Here is a 16,617-nt window from a genome sequence, read left to right on the forward strand (position 1 = left end):
ATAAGTAAATATCTAAAGAGAAAAAAATAAATAATATTATTTACAAGAATAAAATTATAACGATAAAACAATCAAATGTAATTTTTTTTACAAAACTTAATGCTAAAAGTTAAAAATCCAATCAAACAAATCAAATGTTCAAAATCAACAAATAAAAGTCAATGGGTGAAAAGATATTATAATAAACACCAGGGATAAAAAATAATGTTTAAAGCAAAGCTTAAAAACTAAGGCTATAACATTACTCCAAATTAATAGAGTTCGCCATTTTAATATCCAGAGGTAGTTAGTTCCACAGTTTAGGGGCATAGAAACAAAGGGCACGTAAAGGAGCATTCAAAAGAAAAGCATGGGGAGGACCTTTGTGATCTGGCTGCAACATAAAATGAAAGAAAATCTCTGATTTAGGGAGTAGCGAGCTAATTTGCAGCTTTATAAACTAGTAAAAGACCTTTAAAATCAATTCTTAAATATACAGGTAGCCATTGCGGTGGGGTAATGTGATCAATTTACCTTGTTTTGGTTAAGATTCTATCAGATGAAATATTGTACCAACAGGTATATGCATTTCTATATGCAATCCAACCGATCTTTACTGTTAACCTGTTTATATTTCATGATCCATACTGTTAACCTTATTGTGGCATTGTATACTGAACATGATGTTGGGCAAAACAATGTTTTCATCATAACATACTGAGCTATTATAGTTTTAGGTGAATGTGGGACAAAATTACAACAGTGGTCACAGAAAAAAATGAGCATACACTTACTCATATTTAATGCTATTCTGATTTATTATAAAATATATGCCAAGACGTTTTGCTGCCTTGTATTTCATTGAATAATTAGGGAGCTTATAATTAATGTAATTATTATGATTAATGGTTGGAAGATTGTTTTTAGAGTACCTGGGAAACAATACTTTGTATATGGAGTGATTATATATTGAACTTTAAACTTGGCAGTAAAAAAAAAATATGTTTGAATGTTTATCTTGAAGTGTGCATTGACCTGAATGTTTAGTAAGTAAACGTGATCTTCGTTTTCGTGCTTTTATTTTAAAGGCGTGTCCTCCAGACAGGAAGTTCTGCACTACTTACATTACAGATATTGGAGTTGTGAGAATTTCTTTTCCGGGGTAATCAAAGGACGTCACACAAATAGTTTGGTTTGTGTCCCAAACCAAATTATTTGACAAGAGCTGTAAACTAACTATTTATTGTGTATTTATGCAAAGCCTCCTCTATACACAAACACACAAAACACTTCAAGTGCGTAGAAGTGATTTATTTCATCTATGCATGTATCAAACAGAACCAATACCTCACCTGAACCACTCTGTCCTGCATTTGACACCAGCTCACATACACAAAACACTCAAAAACAAAGTGCTCAGACACACTCACCAACACACATAAAACGCCACTGCAGCTGCATAAAAAAAATCATAAATGTTTTTGATACCAAACCACATTGAATCACATGAGTGTGGCTCAAACTGGTTAACAACTGCTACAACTACTTATATCACCTGTAAAATGCTGTGAAAACCTCTCAAGTTACCAAAATCTGCCACAGCATGAGACTTTAAATATTTAAGAGTTCAACTGTTTCATTAGATAGAATACTAAAATGCAGTAAAAGGTATTGCATCATTTGTGTTCATATCCTGAGGCTGTACAGTAACAGACTGATAGAGTGAACATCCTGCTATAGGACTAGTTCTGGCTGCTATAGCTACTAAAAGTCACACTTCCTCTTCTACTGCAACTATCAGGGCTAATAATACTACTAGTGCTTCTTCATTTGCAAAAACAGGTCATATTTTCCCAATTAATACAACTGCTACTCCTAGCTGTGGTGGAAAAAGTACTCAGATCCTTCTCTTGAATACAAGTATTAATACCACAAACTAATAATACTCCATTACAAGTAAAAGTCCTGCATTCCGAATGTTACCTCAGTAAAATTACACAAGTATTATCAGAAAAAATATATTTCAAGTATCAAAAGTACTCATTATGCAGAATGGCTCCTTTCACAGTGTTATATTATACTAGATTATTATATTTGTATCACTTATGAATACATGTAGGAGCATTTTATGTTTTGGTTCTTCCACATGGAGACACATTTAGATACTTTGTATACTATTAGTAGTATAGTACTACACCATTTGAAATGTTTTTATGTAAAGAGTAGCTAGTAACCAAAACTGTCAGATAAATGTAGTGGAATAAAAAGTACAACATTTACTTCTGACTGGTGCAGAAGTATAAAGTATTATAAAATGGAAGTACTCAAGTAAAGTACAAGTAAGTCAAAATTGTACTAAAGTAAAGTACTTGAGTTAATGTACTTAGTTACATTCCATCACTGACTACTAGCTGTTCCACAACGAAAGCTGTTACAATACTGACTACTACACCTCCTCCAAATACTACTTCTTCTACTCTGCAGCATGACTACTACTGCAACTTGAAACAAACTTGACAGTTGTAAAGACCTTTAGTGTGAAGGGCAACAGCTTCTTCCTCTCAATACGTTTTCAAAATAAAAGCCCAACAGAGATTTTCCCTTTAAGAACACAGATCCAGCACAGATCTATTCCTGTTTTTAAGTCAGTTTCATCAGCGCTGAGCTGATGAAACTGACTCTGGAGTGAATCTTTCTTTCTTTATCTCCTCAGCGAAGCATCATCTCCGAAACGCTTCTCTCTGTCCTCTACTTCCACTTGTGGGGGGAGTTTAGCCAGGAGAAGCAGTACCTGGGTCGACGAGGAGCTTCGCTAAATTTAAAAGACGAGTAAGACGAAGATTGAGGAGGACTTGTCTGAGCAGGACTCCTTGTCTCAGTCTCCATCTGGAGCAAAGGGGGACAGCAGAAGACTTTATATGAAGACTCAGTATCATATAGAAACAGTCAACATAAAAACAACACGTTTGTTGGTGGAGGAAGTATTCAGATCCTTTACTTAACTAACTAAATGTAAATGCACCAATAACTTGTACTAATACCACACTGTGAAAATACAAGTAAAAGTCCTGCATTGAAAATGTTAAATGAGTATATTAGTAGTTTAAGTATAATCGGGAAGTAGCATGTATTGGATATATTCAAGTAAAGTACAGATACCTCAGTTTTGTACTACAGTACAGTGCTTGAGTATCGAGAATGAACTATATGAGGAGTTTTTGCTCCAAATTGACATTTACACTTTGACAATGGCAGAAAAACACTTGTTGACGAAACAATATTTTCAGATACTTTAAATGATCATGCATTACACTTCACATTAAATACACAACATGTAAAGATGCAGTCAAAAGAAGCACTTCAATGCATATTTATGAAATTTCCACAACCATACTAACAATACTTATCACACAGCATTATTAAGCAGAGGGGTGCAATGAGTGATGTCAGTGTTGCTGGAGCATAAAAACATCAAGAATATATATATAAACAAAATACAATATAGTTATAGTTTAAAGTGAGATAGTCAATATGTCATTATCATTTTTATATTTGATTTAAAATAGAAATATACTCTTTCATGACTTAATGTAACTACATATTTCTACCACAAGGTGCCAGCAGAGGCAAGAGTAGAAACATGGATGGATAGATGGATAGATAGATATACATACATTTATTAGAGATCTATTGAAATATTGTACTTTTTATTCCACTACATTTGTCTGACAGCTTTAGTTACGTTGCAGATTAAGATACATACCCGAGCTGTGCAGCAGTGAGGATGGCTGTGTCTCCCGCTGGTGTTATGTGTAAATGAAGCAGCCGATGTAAGCCCACACCTTCTGCAGGAAGACCAGGAAGGCCAACAGGTAGAAGAGCAGAATGACAGCCTGGAGGAAGACGGAGGGATGGGCAACAGAGAGAAAGCGGTGGATGAAGGAGGAGGTAACAGATGACATACATACAGGAGGAACCAGAGAAGTGGGCAAAGTGAGGAGACGAGAGAGAGAGATGGAGAGATGATGCTGCAACAAAAAGACTGTAATGTGGAGAAGGAAGGAGGAAGGAAAGAGGACTCATAACTGTATCCAGTGGTGTAATATAACTAACTACTTTTACTACTACTAGTACTTAAGTACTTAATTGAGTATTTTCTTCTCATTTCATACTTCTACTTCAAGATAATTCAGAGGGAGATATTGTACTTTTTACTTCACTACATTTATCTGGCAGCTTTAGTTTCACAAATTAAAGGGAAATAAAGAATATTAATAGGCAACTATTTTGATGTTTGTTTTATCATTTTTCATGTCAAAACATTTCACTTCTCAAATGCCAGGATTTGCTGCTTTTCCTCTGAATAATTTTCTTCATTCTAATTTATTTGTAATATATAGAACTTTTCATTTCCCCTTCCTCCTTCCTCTTTTCCCTTCAATTCCCAACATAAGAACAAGACAGAGACCTAAGTTGTGAAGCAATTTCAGCCAAGTTGCAAAAGTGACTCTGTAGAACATGAACAGCAAGACAATCCAAAAGAAGGGAGAAGAAGAAGAAGACAATGTGGAGATGTGGCCACAGGAGCAGGTGGGTGAAGAGTGCAATAGCCCGGTTGATGATGACGATGATGAAGGTAAAACCAGCCGACACTGACCTGGAGAGAGACAGGGGAGGTTATTTTCTCTCCACTTTCACTCTTCACGTCTTCAGGCTGCTCGCTGTTCTCTCCTTCCTCCTCTTTCTTCTCTGCAAACTCTGAACTAACGGCCTCAATCTCAGTGTCACCGTCTCCCTGTACCGAGCTATCTGTGGCCTCCACACCGTGATCTCCTGCATCCAAGCTGACATTTTGTGGTTCAGAGCTATCCTCCCTTATTGATAAAGCATCCCTTTTTTCTTTCCTTTCATCAGACCACACGCTTCCTTCTCCCAGCTCTTCATTCATTGTCTCAGCCTCACCCAACCCCTTATCTTTCAGCCCTGACGCACATTTTAGATCTAAATTATCCTCATCGCGTTGCTCTTTCTCTTCTGCTTCCTCTACCCTCCTATCACTGACATCAAAGTCGTGTTTATCCATCACTGAGCTTCCTCTCTCTGACCCCGAACGAGCCTGCTGCAGTGGTACAGACGACGGACTATCAATATTATCAGACACACCGACGCCAAGATCTAAACTGCCCTCTACGAGGATGAAGCTTTTCTCCACAGCTCCGGGTAAGCACACCCAGCCCTGCACGTCCTCCTCCTCCTCCTCTTCCTTATCCTCCCCTTCTCCTGCTGTCGACCTAGTTAGTCGTACATGGGGAACAGGTGTATTAGCACTGCCCAGCTCAACAGGTACCTTCTGGGGTTGAGACTGAAGATGAGACAGAGGTTGGGTTTCTGACTGGTGTGGGAGTCGAGGGAGAGGAGAGTGTGGCTGAGAATGAAGCTCAGTGGAAAGTGGGAGCTGTTGTGGTCCAGGTGGATGTTGGTTGGGGTGAGACGTGCTCTGTTCTTGGGTCTGAGTCTGTGTTACCAAACTCTGTGGAGATTGTGGTTGTATTTGGGGATCAGACACGACTTGGACTGCGCGTTCAATGTTTGTCCTCTGTCGCACTCTGTGTCGTCCAATCACCTGCATCACTTACTGTCTCACACTGATATGTGAAGGAAGACGGTTAGAAAGCCATACGGAAGATTTTCACATTTCCTTTACAGCCCAGTAGCAACAACTGACCTGTTTTCCAAAGTCTATATTATATGTTATAGATTGATTTTAATCCTTTTGTGCAGCTTTTGGTTTCAGTTCATTTCAATGAACTCTCAGAGATTTGAAAACATCCTGAGCTTTTAACAGACGAGAGATGTACGATCAAGTCATTAACAAATCTTCAAACTGAACTATCAGCTGTGATTCACAGTATAAATGACTTCCAGAGGTGATGATTTTAGACCCGACTGAAAAAATAAAAAAAGTAGGACATCCATCGAGAGTTATATTTGATCAAATTAATAATTTTTCACATTTGAAGTGTACACACATTGTAGTTAACAGGCTCAGGGTTCCTTTAAATGGCATGAGAAATAAAATGATGCGCTGAAAGTACCTGTTGTGTGCTCATTCCCTCCTGCTCTTCACAGACGTTTCCCTCTTTAACAGGATCAGGAGCTGCACATCGCTCTGCCGGCTCGTTTCTCTCCGTTGTTTTGTTCTTCATCAGACCAGATTCTCTGTCATGTAAGTCCGGGTCCTCGGTCTCCGGCTGCAGAACCGCCCCTGCCGGCTCCACAGAGTCCCTTACCAGACCTGGAGCTGGTGGGACTGGGGCTGATGTCGGTGCAGCTGGTTTCACTGGTGGGACTGGGGCTGATGTTGATGCAGCTGGTTTCACTGGTGGGACTGGGGCTGATGTTGGTGCAGCTGGTTTCACTGGTGGGGATGTCAGTGTTGGGATTAGCTCTTTAACTGGTTCTACAACAGATTCTGGGTTCTGTGGGGAGATTTCCTGATGGTGTTTTGGTTCTACGATCTGGACAGAGGGCTCTTTTAGTTCTTCAGGCTCCTTTTCCACCTCTGGTTCTTCAGGAACATTTTGCACAACTGCCGAGAGAAAACAATAGCTGTTGAGACTGAATGTGCGCTTGCATATGATACATTTAAAAGTGGTATCTAATTAAAAGTGTATTAGTTAAATATGAGGTTTTATTGATCTTTACCTATAAATTTAATGAATTACAATAACACCAACAGGTCTCAAAGAGATGCTGTCATGCCTGAATAATGTCAATATTATCTTGAGAGTGTCTTGAGACACAACATGGCGTACTCCGTAAAGAGGAACCGCTCTCTAAATGTACAAATAAAGTTTACTTTTACATGATATTTTTGCAGTCAGTATTTATGACGCTTCAGAAGAGGACTTTCACAAAGTGGACAGAAATGTCTTTTGTTGGTGCAACTGGTGCAGCTGAAATGTTTCCCATGCAAAATAAATGGTGTCTTATGAAGATAAAGTTTCAAAGTGGTTTCCCAGGCAGTCCCTCTTCCTACCTTTGAGGAAGTCTATGCTCTTCAGAGCCGTCTCTTCTTTGCTGAAGTTGAATCTGTAGTGGCTCAAACTCTCATAACCTGGTTTCGGTGTCTCAGCTGGACAGGAGCCGGTCGCTGTTATCACTCTGAGGAGAGGCAGAGGGGGGAGTAGACGAAAAACACGGCATGGGGAGTAAAGAGTGGACGAAAGAAAAGGAAACAGAAAAGAATACAAAAAAATCAAACAAATGATTTACTTTAGAAAAGAAAGAGCTGTATCAAAACCATCCAGTAGGCAACAAAACATAACATATCTCGTCACAATACTCACTTTGTGATCAGCTCTCTTGAATTCTGAAAGGAGGAAATGAGAAAAATGATAAGGAGTTATTTTAGAGATTCTGGAGACAAACAATTATTATGTCTATTATCTTGCAGTTTTTATTATCTACATACTGTAATTGTTCAGACATCAACTCAATTCAGCACAAGATGCACAAACAAAAATCTGAACATTTCTCCAACTTGCTACTATAAGTTACTTGTCAGTATTATTGTAGTAATGCTACTTTTACCTCAGTAACAGATGTGAGTACTTCTTCCACCTCTAGTAATGGGCAGTAACATATTAAATGGACTTCTCATATCTGTAATTGTTTGTTTTTGCTTTACTGTTGGCCATGTCTGTGTCCTGCTTATGTATGTCTATGTTTTACTTTTACTTGAAGAAAAATAACCTCCTGGCTATTCTGGAAAATTTACAAAGTAATGTTTATTTATACGCACTGCCCCTGAGAAATAAATAGGCCTAAATAAAAACAAAACAAAGGGAGACCAATCAAACTGTATGGTTCTACAGCTAATAGTACCTGTAGTATTTTTTTACGAGACAATAATGTTTGCACTTCAGGTTTGTACCGTCGCCTTTATACAGCGTAAATTTCTTCCTAATTCCAAAGAGCATCTGTTCAAACTATTTAATGGAAATGTTGTTCAAAATATTTTGCACACACACACACACACACACACACACACACACACACACACACACACACACACACACACACACACACACACACTTACATTTACACACACACACACACACACACACACACACACACACACACACACACACACACACACACACCTGAACAAAAGCAGCCATGTCCGGCTCCTCCATGCTGCTCACTGCTCTCTCCACCAGTTTGCTGTTGGCTTCCACGCTGTCTCCATAGCATCGCACCGACGCCTGGGCGTGGCCTATCTTCTCTTCCTGCTCAGAGCTGATACGCTGCGTCATCACCTTTAGCGTGATGATGATGATGATGAAGACAATAATAAACCACTACAACTATGAGACCTGTTACTGCTGCTATGACTTTTACTGCTGACATAGACCTTGAATATACACAATGTACTGACATGTATTTCATATATTAACATTACAATTTTCAAAATACTCAATATACTAATACAACAATATTATAAAGTAAAATATAGGTCCATTCATATATTGACATGTAGTTAGTTATATATACATTATATTATTCTGTTTTACCCACTAATGAATTTATGTAAGAGCATTTTAATGTTGTAGTTCATCAATGGATAGATTAATAGCATAGCACTACATTATACTGTTTGTTTTTTATGGTGAAAAGTAACTAGTAACTAAAGCAGTCAGATCAATGTACTCCAAAAATAGAATATTTCCCTCAGAGAAATACAGTAAATGAGATAATAATAATAAATGTGTAAAACGTGCTGAGAACAGGAAAACATCTGACCTTTTGTCTCTCCTTCAGGATCGAAAACACACGATTGAACTTCTCGCACACACTTTGTTTCTGAGTCTTACAGTTCTCCTGCAGAGAGAGGAATGAAGGTGAGTGCACAAAACAAGCTTTTCTGTTCAGTGCTTTCACACTTTACTAGAACTAGAAACTCAATGCATGAGACTGTAAAATGAATAAGCATATTCAAAAAACTGTTACTGCTACATACAGGTAGTAAATACTGTATGGGCTAGCCTTCACACACACACACACACACACACACACACACACACACACACACACACACAGAATGATACCTCCTGTTTACAGGTCGTAGATGACACTTATTCAATTTGAGATAAATTAAATGCCAAAACTTGCAGATTTGCTATTTTTACTTTGCGTCAACAAGAGGAATAGTGCATTTGTTGGGGACTATTTTCAGTGGGAGAATAATCCACATGGACACACACACACACACACACACACACACATACACACACAAACACACCTCTATGTTTTTGCAAGTCTCCTCCAGCTCATTGATCACTGCCTGGACTTTGTCGTTGACTGCCACCAAAGAACTGACTCCTTCACTCAGCTCATCCTGACAAACAAAGGACATTAAGTTGTTATTAAGACTTATGATTATTAGGTATTATTCTCTCTTGTTCATTCATTCACTGTTCTAAATACTGTACTGGTTGCTCTTCAGTGATAATGAGAGATGTTGGACGCTTTAATTAATCACTGTTGTGTTGAATCACCACTAAGAGGTGCAGTGTTGCAGCTGTAGTATTCAGATCCTTTACTGAAGTAAAAGTACTTGTACCACGCTGTGAAAATACTCCGCTACAAGTAAATGTACTGCATTCCAAACTTCACTAAATCAAAGGTATGTAAGTACTAACAGAATTTATACTTAAGTATTGATTGTGCAGTAAAATGTTCCCTGTCAGTGTTTTACTATTATATATGATGTTTCTGGATTAATATTACTGCTGCAAGAATGTATATGTTGCATTTGACTGTTGTTTTTAACTCCTGTATATACTGTTGGGTACTTTAATCTACGGCAATAAATCATATTCTATAAGATCATCATGAGAGTCGCTGTCCTGTGCGAAACACATATCTCTAAAAAGTCAACTTTTCTCGAACACAGTAATGTGATGATGCTTCTTTCAGCTGACCCAAGAGGCTTTTTAAGTAACTTATCTAGTTTAAGAAAGTAAGTGCATTTTCTCAACACATAAAGGAACATTTCATCCTTCAGTTTATCACAAACTACATCAGCACATCTGGAGATACGTGGTTTTCACTGGACAGGAAGGGGGATGAAAAACTGTAATCTGAAAAATAACTAAAGCTGTCAGATACATGTAGTGGAGTAAAAAGTACAATATTTACCTCTGAGATGTAGTGGAGGAGAAGTATAAAGTAGCATAAAATAGAAATAAACAGATTTTCATAGAAGGAATAGCAGAAGGATAGATGTAGATAGAATAGACGTAGTATGTATAAAGCTTTCAAAACATGAAAAAAAAACATTGGTATAATTGTCACACACCATTATAGAAGAATGTTATATACCTTCTTCTGCTGATAGATGTCTGTCAGAGGAGCCACCTGACAGGACTGATGAGCTCCGAACACTTTGCAGAGAGAACATGTAGGAACCTGACAGGTGAGACAGTAAATGTTCACCTTCTCACCCTCATGGTCCGAACATGTCACCTGACCAGGAAGTGGAGGATGAGGACGTGGAGGAGGAGGGAGGGGGCTGGAGAGAGAGAGAGAGAGAGAGAGAGAGAGAGGAAACACCACGCCTTCAAACACCTGTATTTATGTTATGGAGGCATATTCTATATCGTAATTCTCTTATAGTCGTCTCTTTTCACCTTGCAGCTTTGCTGTTGTTGCTGACTTGCTGTTTGTAGACATCGATGATGTTCTCCACCAGCAGGTTTCGTTGCAGGCTGTAGACTCCGTGGCGATCCAGCACAACTTCATGTCTGCAGGACGGACAGTGGAAACGGCCGCTCTTCACCTGCATGGTGGTACGAGCCTGGAACAAGGAGGGCTGCACAGAAATAAACAACGTCAAGATGTTGTAATTATTCATATAGGAAGGATGTTCAACCCTCCACGACTGCTTGTCAACACCCAACAGTTGGAGTGTGTTGTCTCACAGCACAGCCGCATGCTGGGATTTCAATAATGAGCAGCAGTTTTAGTCTCAGTCTTCCAAATGTCTCCCCGGGTGAAGTCAGAGCTGGTTCAGGACGGGTTACTGGGTAGAAACAAAACCCCCTGTTCACCATCCAGCATGAAAACACGGCTCAGAGGGCTGCACACTCACACGACACTCATAGAGTAGCTTATGTTTACTCTCCCTGTCTCTAGATCAGTCATTAGCAAAGTCTGGGTCGGGACCCACAAGTGGGCCGCAGGAGATTTAAAATGTATTAATAAATAATAATAAAAAGATATATGAATTGAAGCAGCAGACACTGAGCACCAGCATCATGCTTTTTAGTTTGCTCTGTATTTGGTCTCTATCAACCCCTGAGGGAATTATCTGTCTTTTTAGCTGCTCAATACTTTGCTAAGTTCACCAGCTAGTCTCGAACTGTGTCTGCTGTTTAGTCTCAGTAAATTGATGAGCTGACGAGGTTGATGAGAGCTGGAGAGACAGAACCAAAAAGTAAGTTTCAGTTTACAGCAGTTTACCGACAAAAATACAGAAATATGGGTCGATAGTTCAACAGTTAAAGACAGAAACAAAAAACAAGAGATCACAAGAGAAAACTGAGCCAAAGTTGAAACCAATTAGGGAATTGAGATTTAGGGGGAAGACCGATAGACGAGTGAAGAAAAGGACAGATGAGCAGAAAGGCGGCGGGAAGGTTAGAGGTGTAATGCGTCCTGAAATAGTGACCTTTACTAAGCTTCAGCTGCTGCTGGGCCTGGCGGAGGGATCAGCTGGTAGAGAGACAAACACTGAGCACTCAGAGAGCGAGAGAGATGGTTTACAATGTGTTTACGGCCGGCTAGAATTTATATCGTTTTCTATATTGACACGATTTCACAATCAAAGAAAAATAATCAAAATCTTCATAGAAACTCCTCAAATTAAATTCCCTGCTTTATAAACAATACAAAGAGTTATCCAAAATCATCGCAGTAAAAATGTTTGACTATAATATGTCGACAAAGTGAAAAAATGTTTTTGAACCTGGCTTTATCCAATGTTCAGATTTCTGTTTTGGAAATGTATGCAAACAAGCACATATTTTATTTGCCTCATTTGCAAACTTAAACATACAATTTCAGAAAACCTAAAATATAAAAATGAATAGCCTTAATGTAAGATGTCAGCTGGAAGTTTTATTGTGAGATCTAAAAATGTTACCCTATTCACCTGCGGTGTCCGCCCTTAAAAATGATCAGATTTCTTCCCCCAGTACTTCCCAGCAGTATATAACAATAATCCCTAATACTATTAAAAGTTTGGGAAAGTGGGAAGATGAGCTGTTAGAAGAAGCTGTTGATGGCAGGCTGAGCTGTGCTGTAGTATGTGGTCAGGTGATGGGGAGGTTTAGGGGATATCTTAATCTTTCGGTTGCATGTATCAGTGTGTTTGTTTGTCTGAGTGTTTTTTGCAGGACAGACTTCTCAGAGTCAAACATGAGCATGTCAGTCAGGGAGGAGTACACAGTATCAAGTTTCTGTCTTACATACCACACACATAAAGAAACGTGTACAGGCAAGTTAACACACATGTAAAGTGTGCTTGGGTGTGCATGTGACTCCTACTGGGAAATAGTAATAAAACTACCGACGTCAGGTATTATAAATAGTGCAGGACGTCTGATTTTTATTTTTTAGTGAAATGTCTCAACAACTGTTGGATGGATTTCCATGAACCGGGTTCACGCATTCTGATACCATCATGAGGTCTAAATGTTTGGCCAATACTTTGCTTTGCTTGCTCAACAAGGGAATGACTCGTGTTCTTGTTTACAAGTGTTACAAGACAGGACGGGGCGGGGCGAGCTGGTTAGCGTACTCATTTCAGCAGATGTTTCTGCAAAACAATATATAGACATCTCTGACACAACGTCAACACTGCATCCTCTTCACATTCTGTGGATAATGTTAGTATATTCTTTTAGTATTTTAAACCAAAAACTATGGCCAGATCTTACACATTGCACCTTTAAGTAGAGTTCTTGAGTTCATAAACTTAGTAACATTCTTAGTTACCCAACGCTGCTGCAAAATGGATCTCAACATGTTAGCAAAACACGCACGCGGTCTGAACAATGGCAGTAAATATAGCTCACGACAGGGGATTTTCATGTACATGAGCGAACCAGTTATACATCCACACATCCCATTTTAGACACTGATAATCCACTGAGCCCAAACACACACACACACACACACACACACACACACACACACACACACACACACAAATCTGACACAGGCTTTATTTGAGTATGTGTGTGTGAGTGTTGTGAACAAGGCTCTCCCATAGTATAAAGGGTATGTGATGAAAGATAAGTGTGTTCCAGCACATACAGTACATACATGTACAGAACTGTGTGGACATACAGGGATTGTATATACAGAAACACACAGTACAAACTACACACACACACACACACACACACACACACCGTCTCACAGACCTGGTACAGCTCATTGGCACACTTCCTGCAGAGGTTGTGCTGGCAGGGCAGGATGACCACCGGTTTGCTGAAGAGCTCCAGACAGATGGGACAGATCAGCTGTTTCTCCAGCGTTGCCAGCGCCGCGTCACCCTCTGCTCCCCCGCCGCCCTGCAGGCAGCTCAGCTCCGCCGGCAGAGACATGGCTGCTCCGCCGAACTTCACCTCCTCCTGTCGGCACCAGAACTGATTGAATAAACGCACTGTTCTGCTGCTGTCAGCCAGCAAGTATGTCTGTTTGTTTGTGAGGGACTGCACTGGTGACAATTATTATAAATATGTATAAACTTCAGTCAGTGCTGACTTTAAAATAAATATACTGTAACTTTTTCTTAAATTTTCTCCCAGGCAGACATTTGTTTTGGTTCATTTCTATGAAAACCACCTTGCAACTTGAGATTTGTTTGAGGTATGTAGATTAATCATTGGAGTTACCAAATTCACGATATTTTTTTCACAATGTTCACGTTTGCTTGTCCTTTAACATTAAGTTTCCATATTTTGTTATCCCTTCAGTAGCTTTAAGTTGGGATAAATCCTCTTTTTCCATACTGTCTGACAGTAACACGTACTATATATTCTGTATCACCTTGTTTGATACTTTCCATAAAAGCTATGCCTGTAGAAGTAAGCGTATATATATAAATCTAAAATGTTATCCCTGAAAACTTACTCAAAAATGCTTTGGGGGAAAGCATGCAAATTCCCCAGTATGACACAAAGTTTTTTTTTAAAAGGCAACGGAAATGCAATAAAGTAGACAGCTAACACAAGAAAACTGGACAGGACAAATTTAAAGAGAAAAACAAAACACAACAGCATTGACAAAACAGTCAAAGCTGAAACAAAACAACCTGTTTACTCACCGTCCTCTCCATCTGATGACGGTCGCTGTGTTCGGGCTGTTGACAGTTTCTCTTTGTCATTAGAAAGTTGGAGGCAGTTGGCGTTCCTCCTCCTCCTTTGGTGTCTGGCCTTTCTGCTTGTCTTAAGAGTCAATCACATAATCATTTGGTTGAGATGTATTTGTGTCTCAATGAAATCCAGTTCTCTGTTATAGTATTCAAAATCACAGCAGAGTTGAGATCCTACTGTGAGCAAACAGAAAGAGTCCTGCAGGACGAGCAGGAAGCCTGAACTTTATCTCCTTGCAGGTCTTCAGGGCAAGTATTTTGTCAATATGTTTTGGATGTTTACATGCACAGAGAGCCCAGGATACAGTTTCATTTACTTGAAACTTTGTTGTTGGGTAAGTTTTGCATGAAGCTGCTGCTCGTACAAACCACAGAGGGCAACGTTATCTGTCTCAGTTTCTGGAAACCCCCAACTCACTCACTCAGACAGTTTGAGTTCAGTCAGGCTTTCGTTGCCTTAGTGAAACTTTTCATGTCCAGTTATGTAGTCAGAAAAATCACAGATGTTGTCACACAAAAAACATATTTGAAAGCTGAGGTCAAGAAAAGTATCTTAATCCGAGGAGAGAAATTAAGCAGCAGTCAGTTTGTGATCTCTCCTGTTCAGCTCCTGTGACACCGAACGCTGACGCAAAATCTGCCTGGTCATGGATAGGGAGTCTCTATCTTTTCACCTTCGACCTCTTCCTTGCTCGTCCTCTTCCTCACACAACCTCTCTCTCGCTCGTCCAACACTCACTCCATTCCTCTTTCAATCCCCACAAGTAGCGACTGCTGTGATTGTTTGTTTGCAGCTTCCTCACCATCCACAGCAATGTGCCAGTCAGTGTGAGAGGACTGATTTGAGTTGGGGGGAGTCAGGTTTCAGCCCAGTGCCTCTGAAATAATCCCAACACACACACACACACACACACACCATATCAGGCAGTGGCTGGTATGTGGACGCATTAAGACCATGTTAGGCTGTCGTCTTTCTACGGTTACACACACTCAAGGTCCTCTTAAAAGGTGCTAACTGTAGCCTTTTCATTATAATAATAATTACCAAATTAATCTTGACACACTTTTATTACTATAAGCTAACGGGACCACTGCAGAAAAGTCAGTCAATCTCTACGTGTAGCAAGCATTCATAAACACGATATAATCATTTAATAAATGGCTTATAATATAGCTGCAGCTGTACGCAGATATAAGGACATTTTAATAATTTTATACTATAATTGTATTTACAATAGGTGTTATATTCAGTATTTTCTACTTTGAATATAATAATCTTTTGGATATTATGGTATCTACAGGGAATTATAGCTGGGATAGTTGGCCAAGAATGTGGCGTTTTTAAATTCCTCAAATCAGTTTTGATGCAATTTTCTTTTTGTTTCCCTTTGGGAATTGCTTTTTAGATCCACTTTTTATGTTTTTATGATATGACTATGCACTTCATAAGTTTGTGATGCATGAAATAAAATTAAAATAAATAAAATCTGTAATTATCACAACTATGCTAATGACAACAGCATAGGTACTATGATGAAAATCATAGTAAATAGATTGTTTTTCATGGTAACTCCACAAAACTGACTGGGGTCTGGATTGTGAATGTGACAATGACACACTTAATGTCCCTTGATTTATCTGCTGTGTACAGTTATATTGGTAGTTTAGTGTAGTTTCAACCTTAAATGGTTCCTAGGTAACAAGAAAACAATAATGATGTCAGTATAGAAAATAAAGTCAGAATAATTAGCCGAGAATGTGGCGTGCAGTTTCAGTTTGCTTTACGTTTCTACAAGAAACTTTCATTTTTGTTTTGATTTTGGCGGTACCTGTGGACAAAATCGGTCGGGTTTCTGATCACTAGAGTCCCTTTGATACCTCTCTTTTTACTTCAGCAGGGTCTGACTGTCTGGCCCCGCTTGGTCCGGATTCTCTCGTGACTTCCAGCATCAAGGTGTTGTTGTTGTTGGTGTTGTTGTTGGTTCCCAGCGGGGCAGCGAGGCGAAGCTCTGCTCCCGGCAGCGACTGCTACTGGGCCTGGAGCTCTTGTCCTCGTGCCGGAGCTCCAACTAAAAGTTGAAGGTGGCACCGAGACCGGATCTGGTTCTGTCTCTACCGGAGGCCCTGCTGGAGTGTGAGCTGAAGGAGTTTCTGGTGAACCTGCGTGCCGTAAATCAGTTCACAGGTATTAA

At 39.4% G+C, this 16,617-nt stretch overlaps 1 protein-coding gene across 1 annotated transcript; it reads right to left on the reverse strand.

The window, feature by feature from the left end:
• Positions 1–1,149: 1,149 nt before the first annotated feature.
• On the reverse strand, positions 1,150–14,437 carry trim101 (tripartite motif containing 101). Its single transcript, XM_076102451.1, has 12 exons — positions 14,378–14,437; positions 13,473–13,682; positions 10,674–10,855; positions 10,366–10,555; positions 9,284–9,379; positions 8,785–8,862; positions 8,145–8,300; positions 7,329–7,351; positions 7,019–7,143; positions 6,075–6,568; positions 3,743–3,872; positions 1,150–2,865 (listed from the first exon to the last, which is right to left on the reverse strand). The coding sequence occupies exons 1-11, from the start codon at positions 14,435–14,437 to the stop codon at positions 3,786–3,788; spliced, it is 1,701 nt and encodes a 566-aa protein (XP_075958566.1). The 3' UTR covers positions 1,150–2,865; positions 3,743–3,785.
• Positions 14,438–16,617: the final 2,180 nt, after the last annotated feature.

Source organism: Anarhichas minor, unplaced genomic scaffold (assembly GCF_050575085.1).
Source record: "Anarhichas minor isolate MPS153535 unplaced genomic scaffold, ASM5057508v1 ptg000003l, whole genome shotgun sequence".
NCBI lineage: Eukaryota > Metazoa > Chordata > Actinopteri > Perciformes > Anarhichadidae > Anarhichas > Anarhichas minor.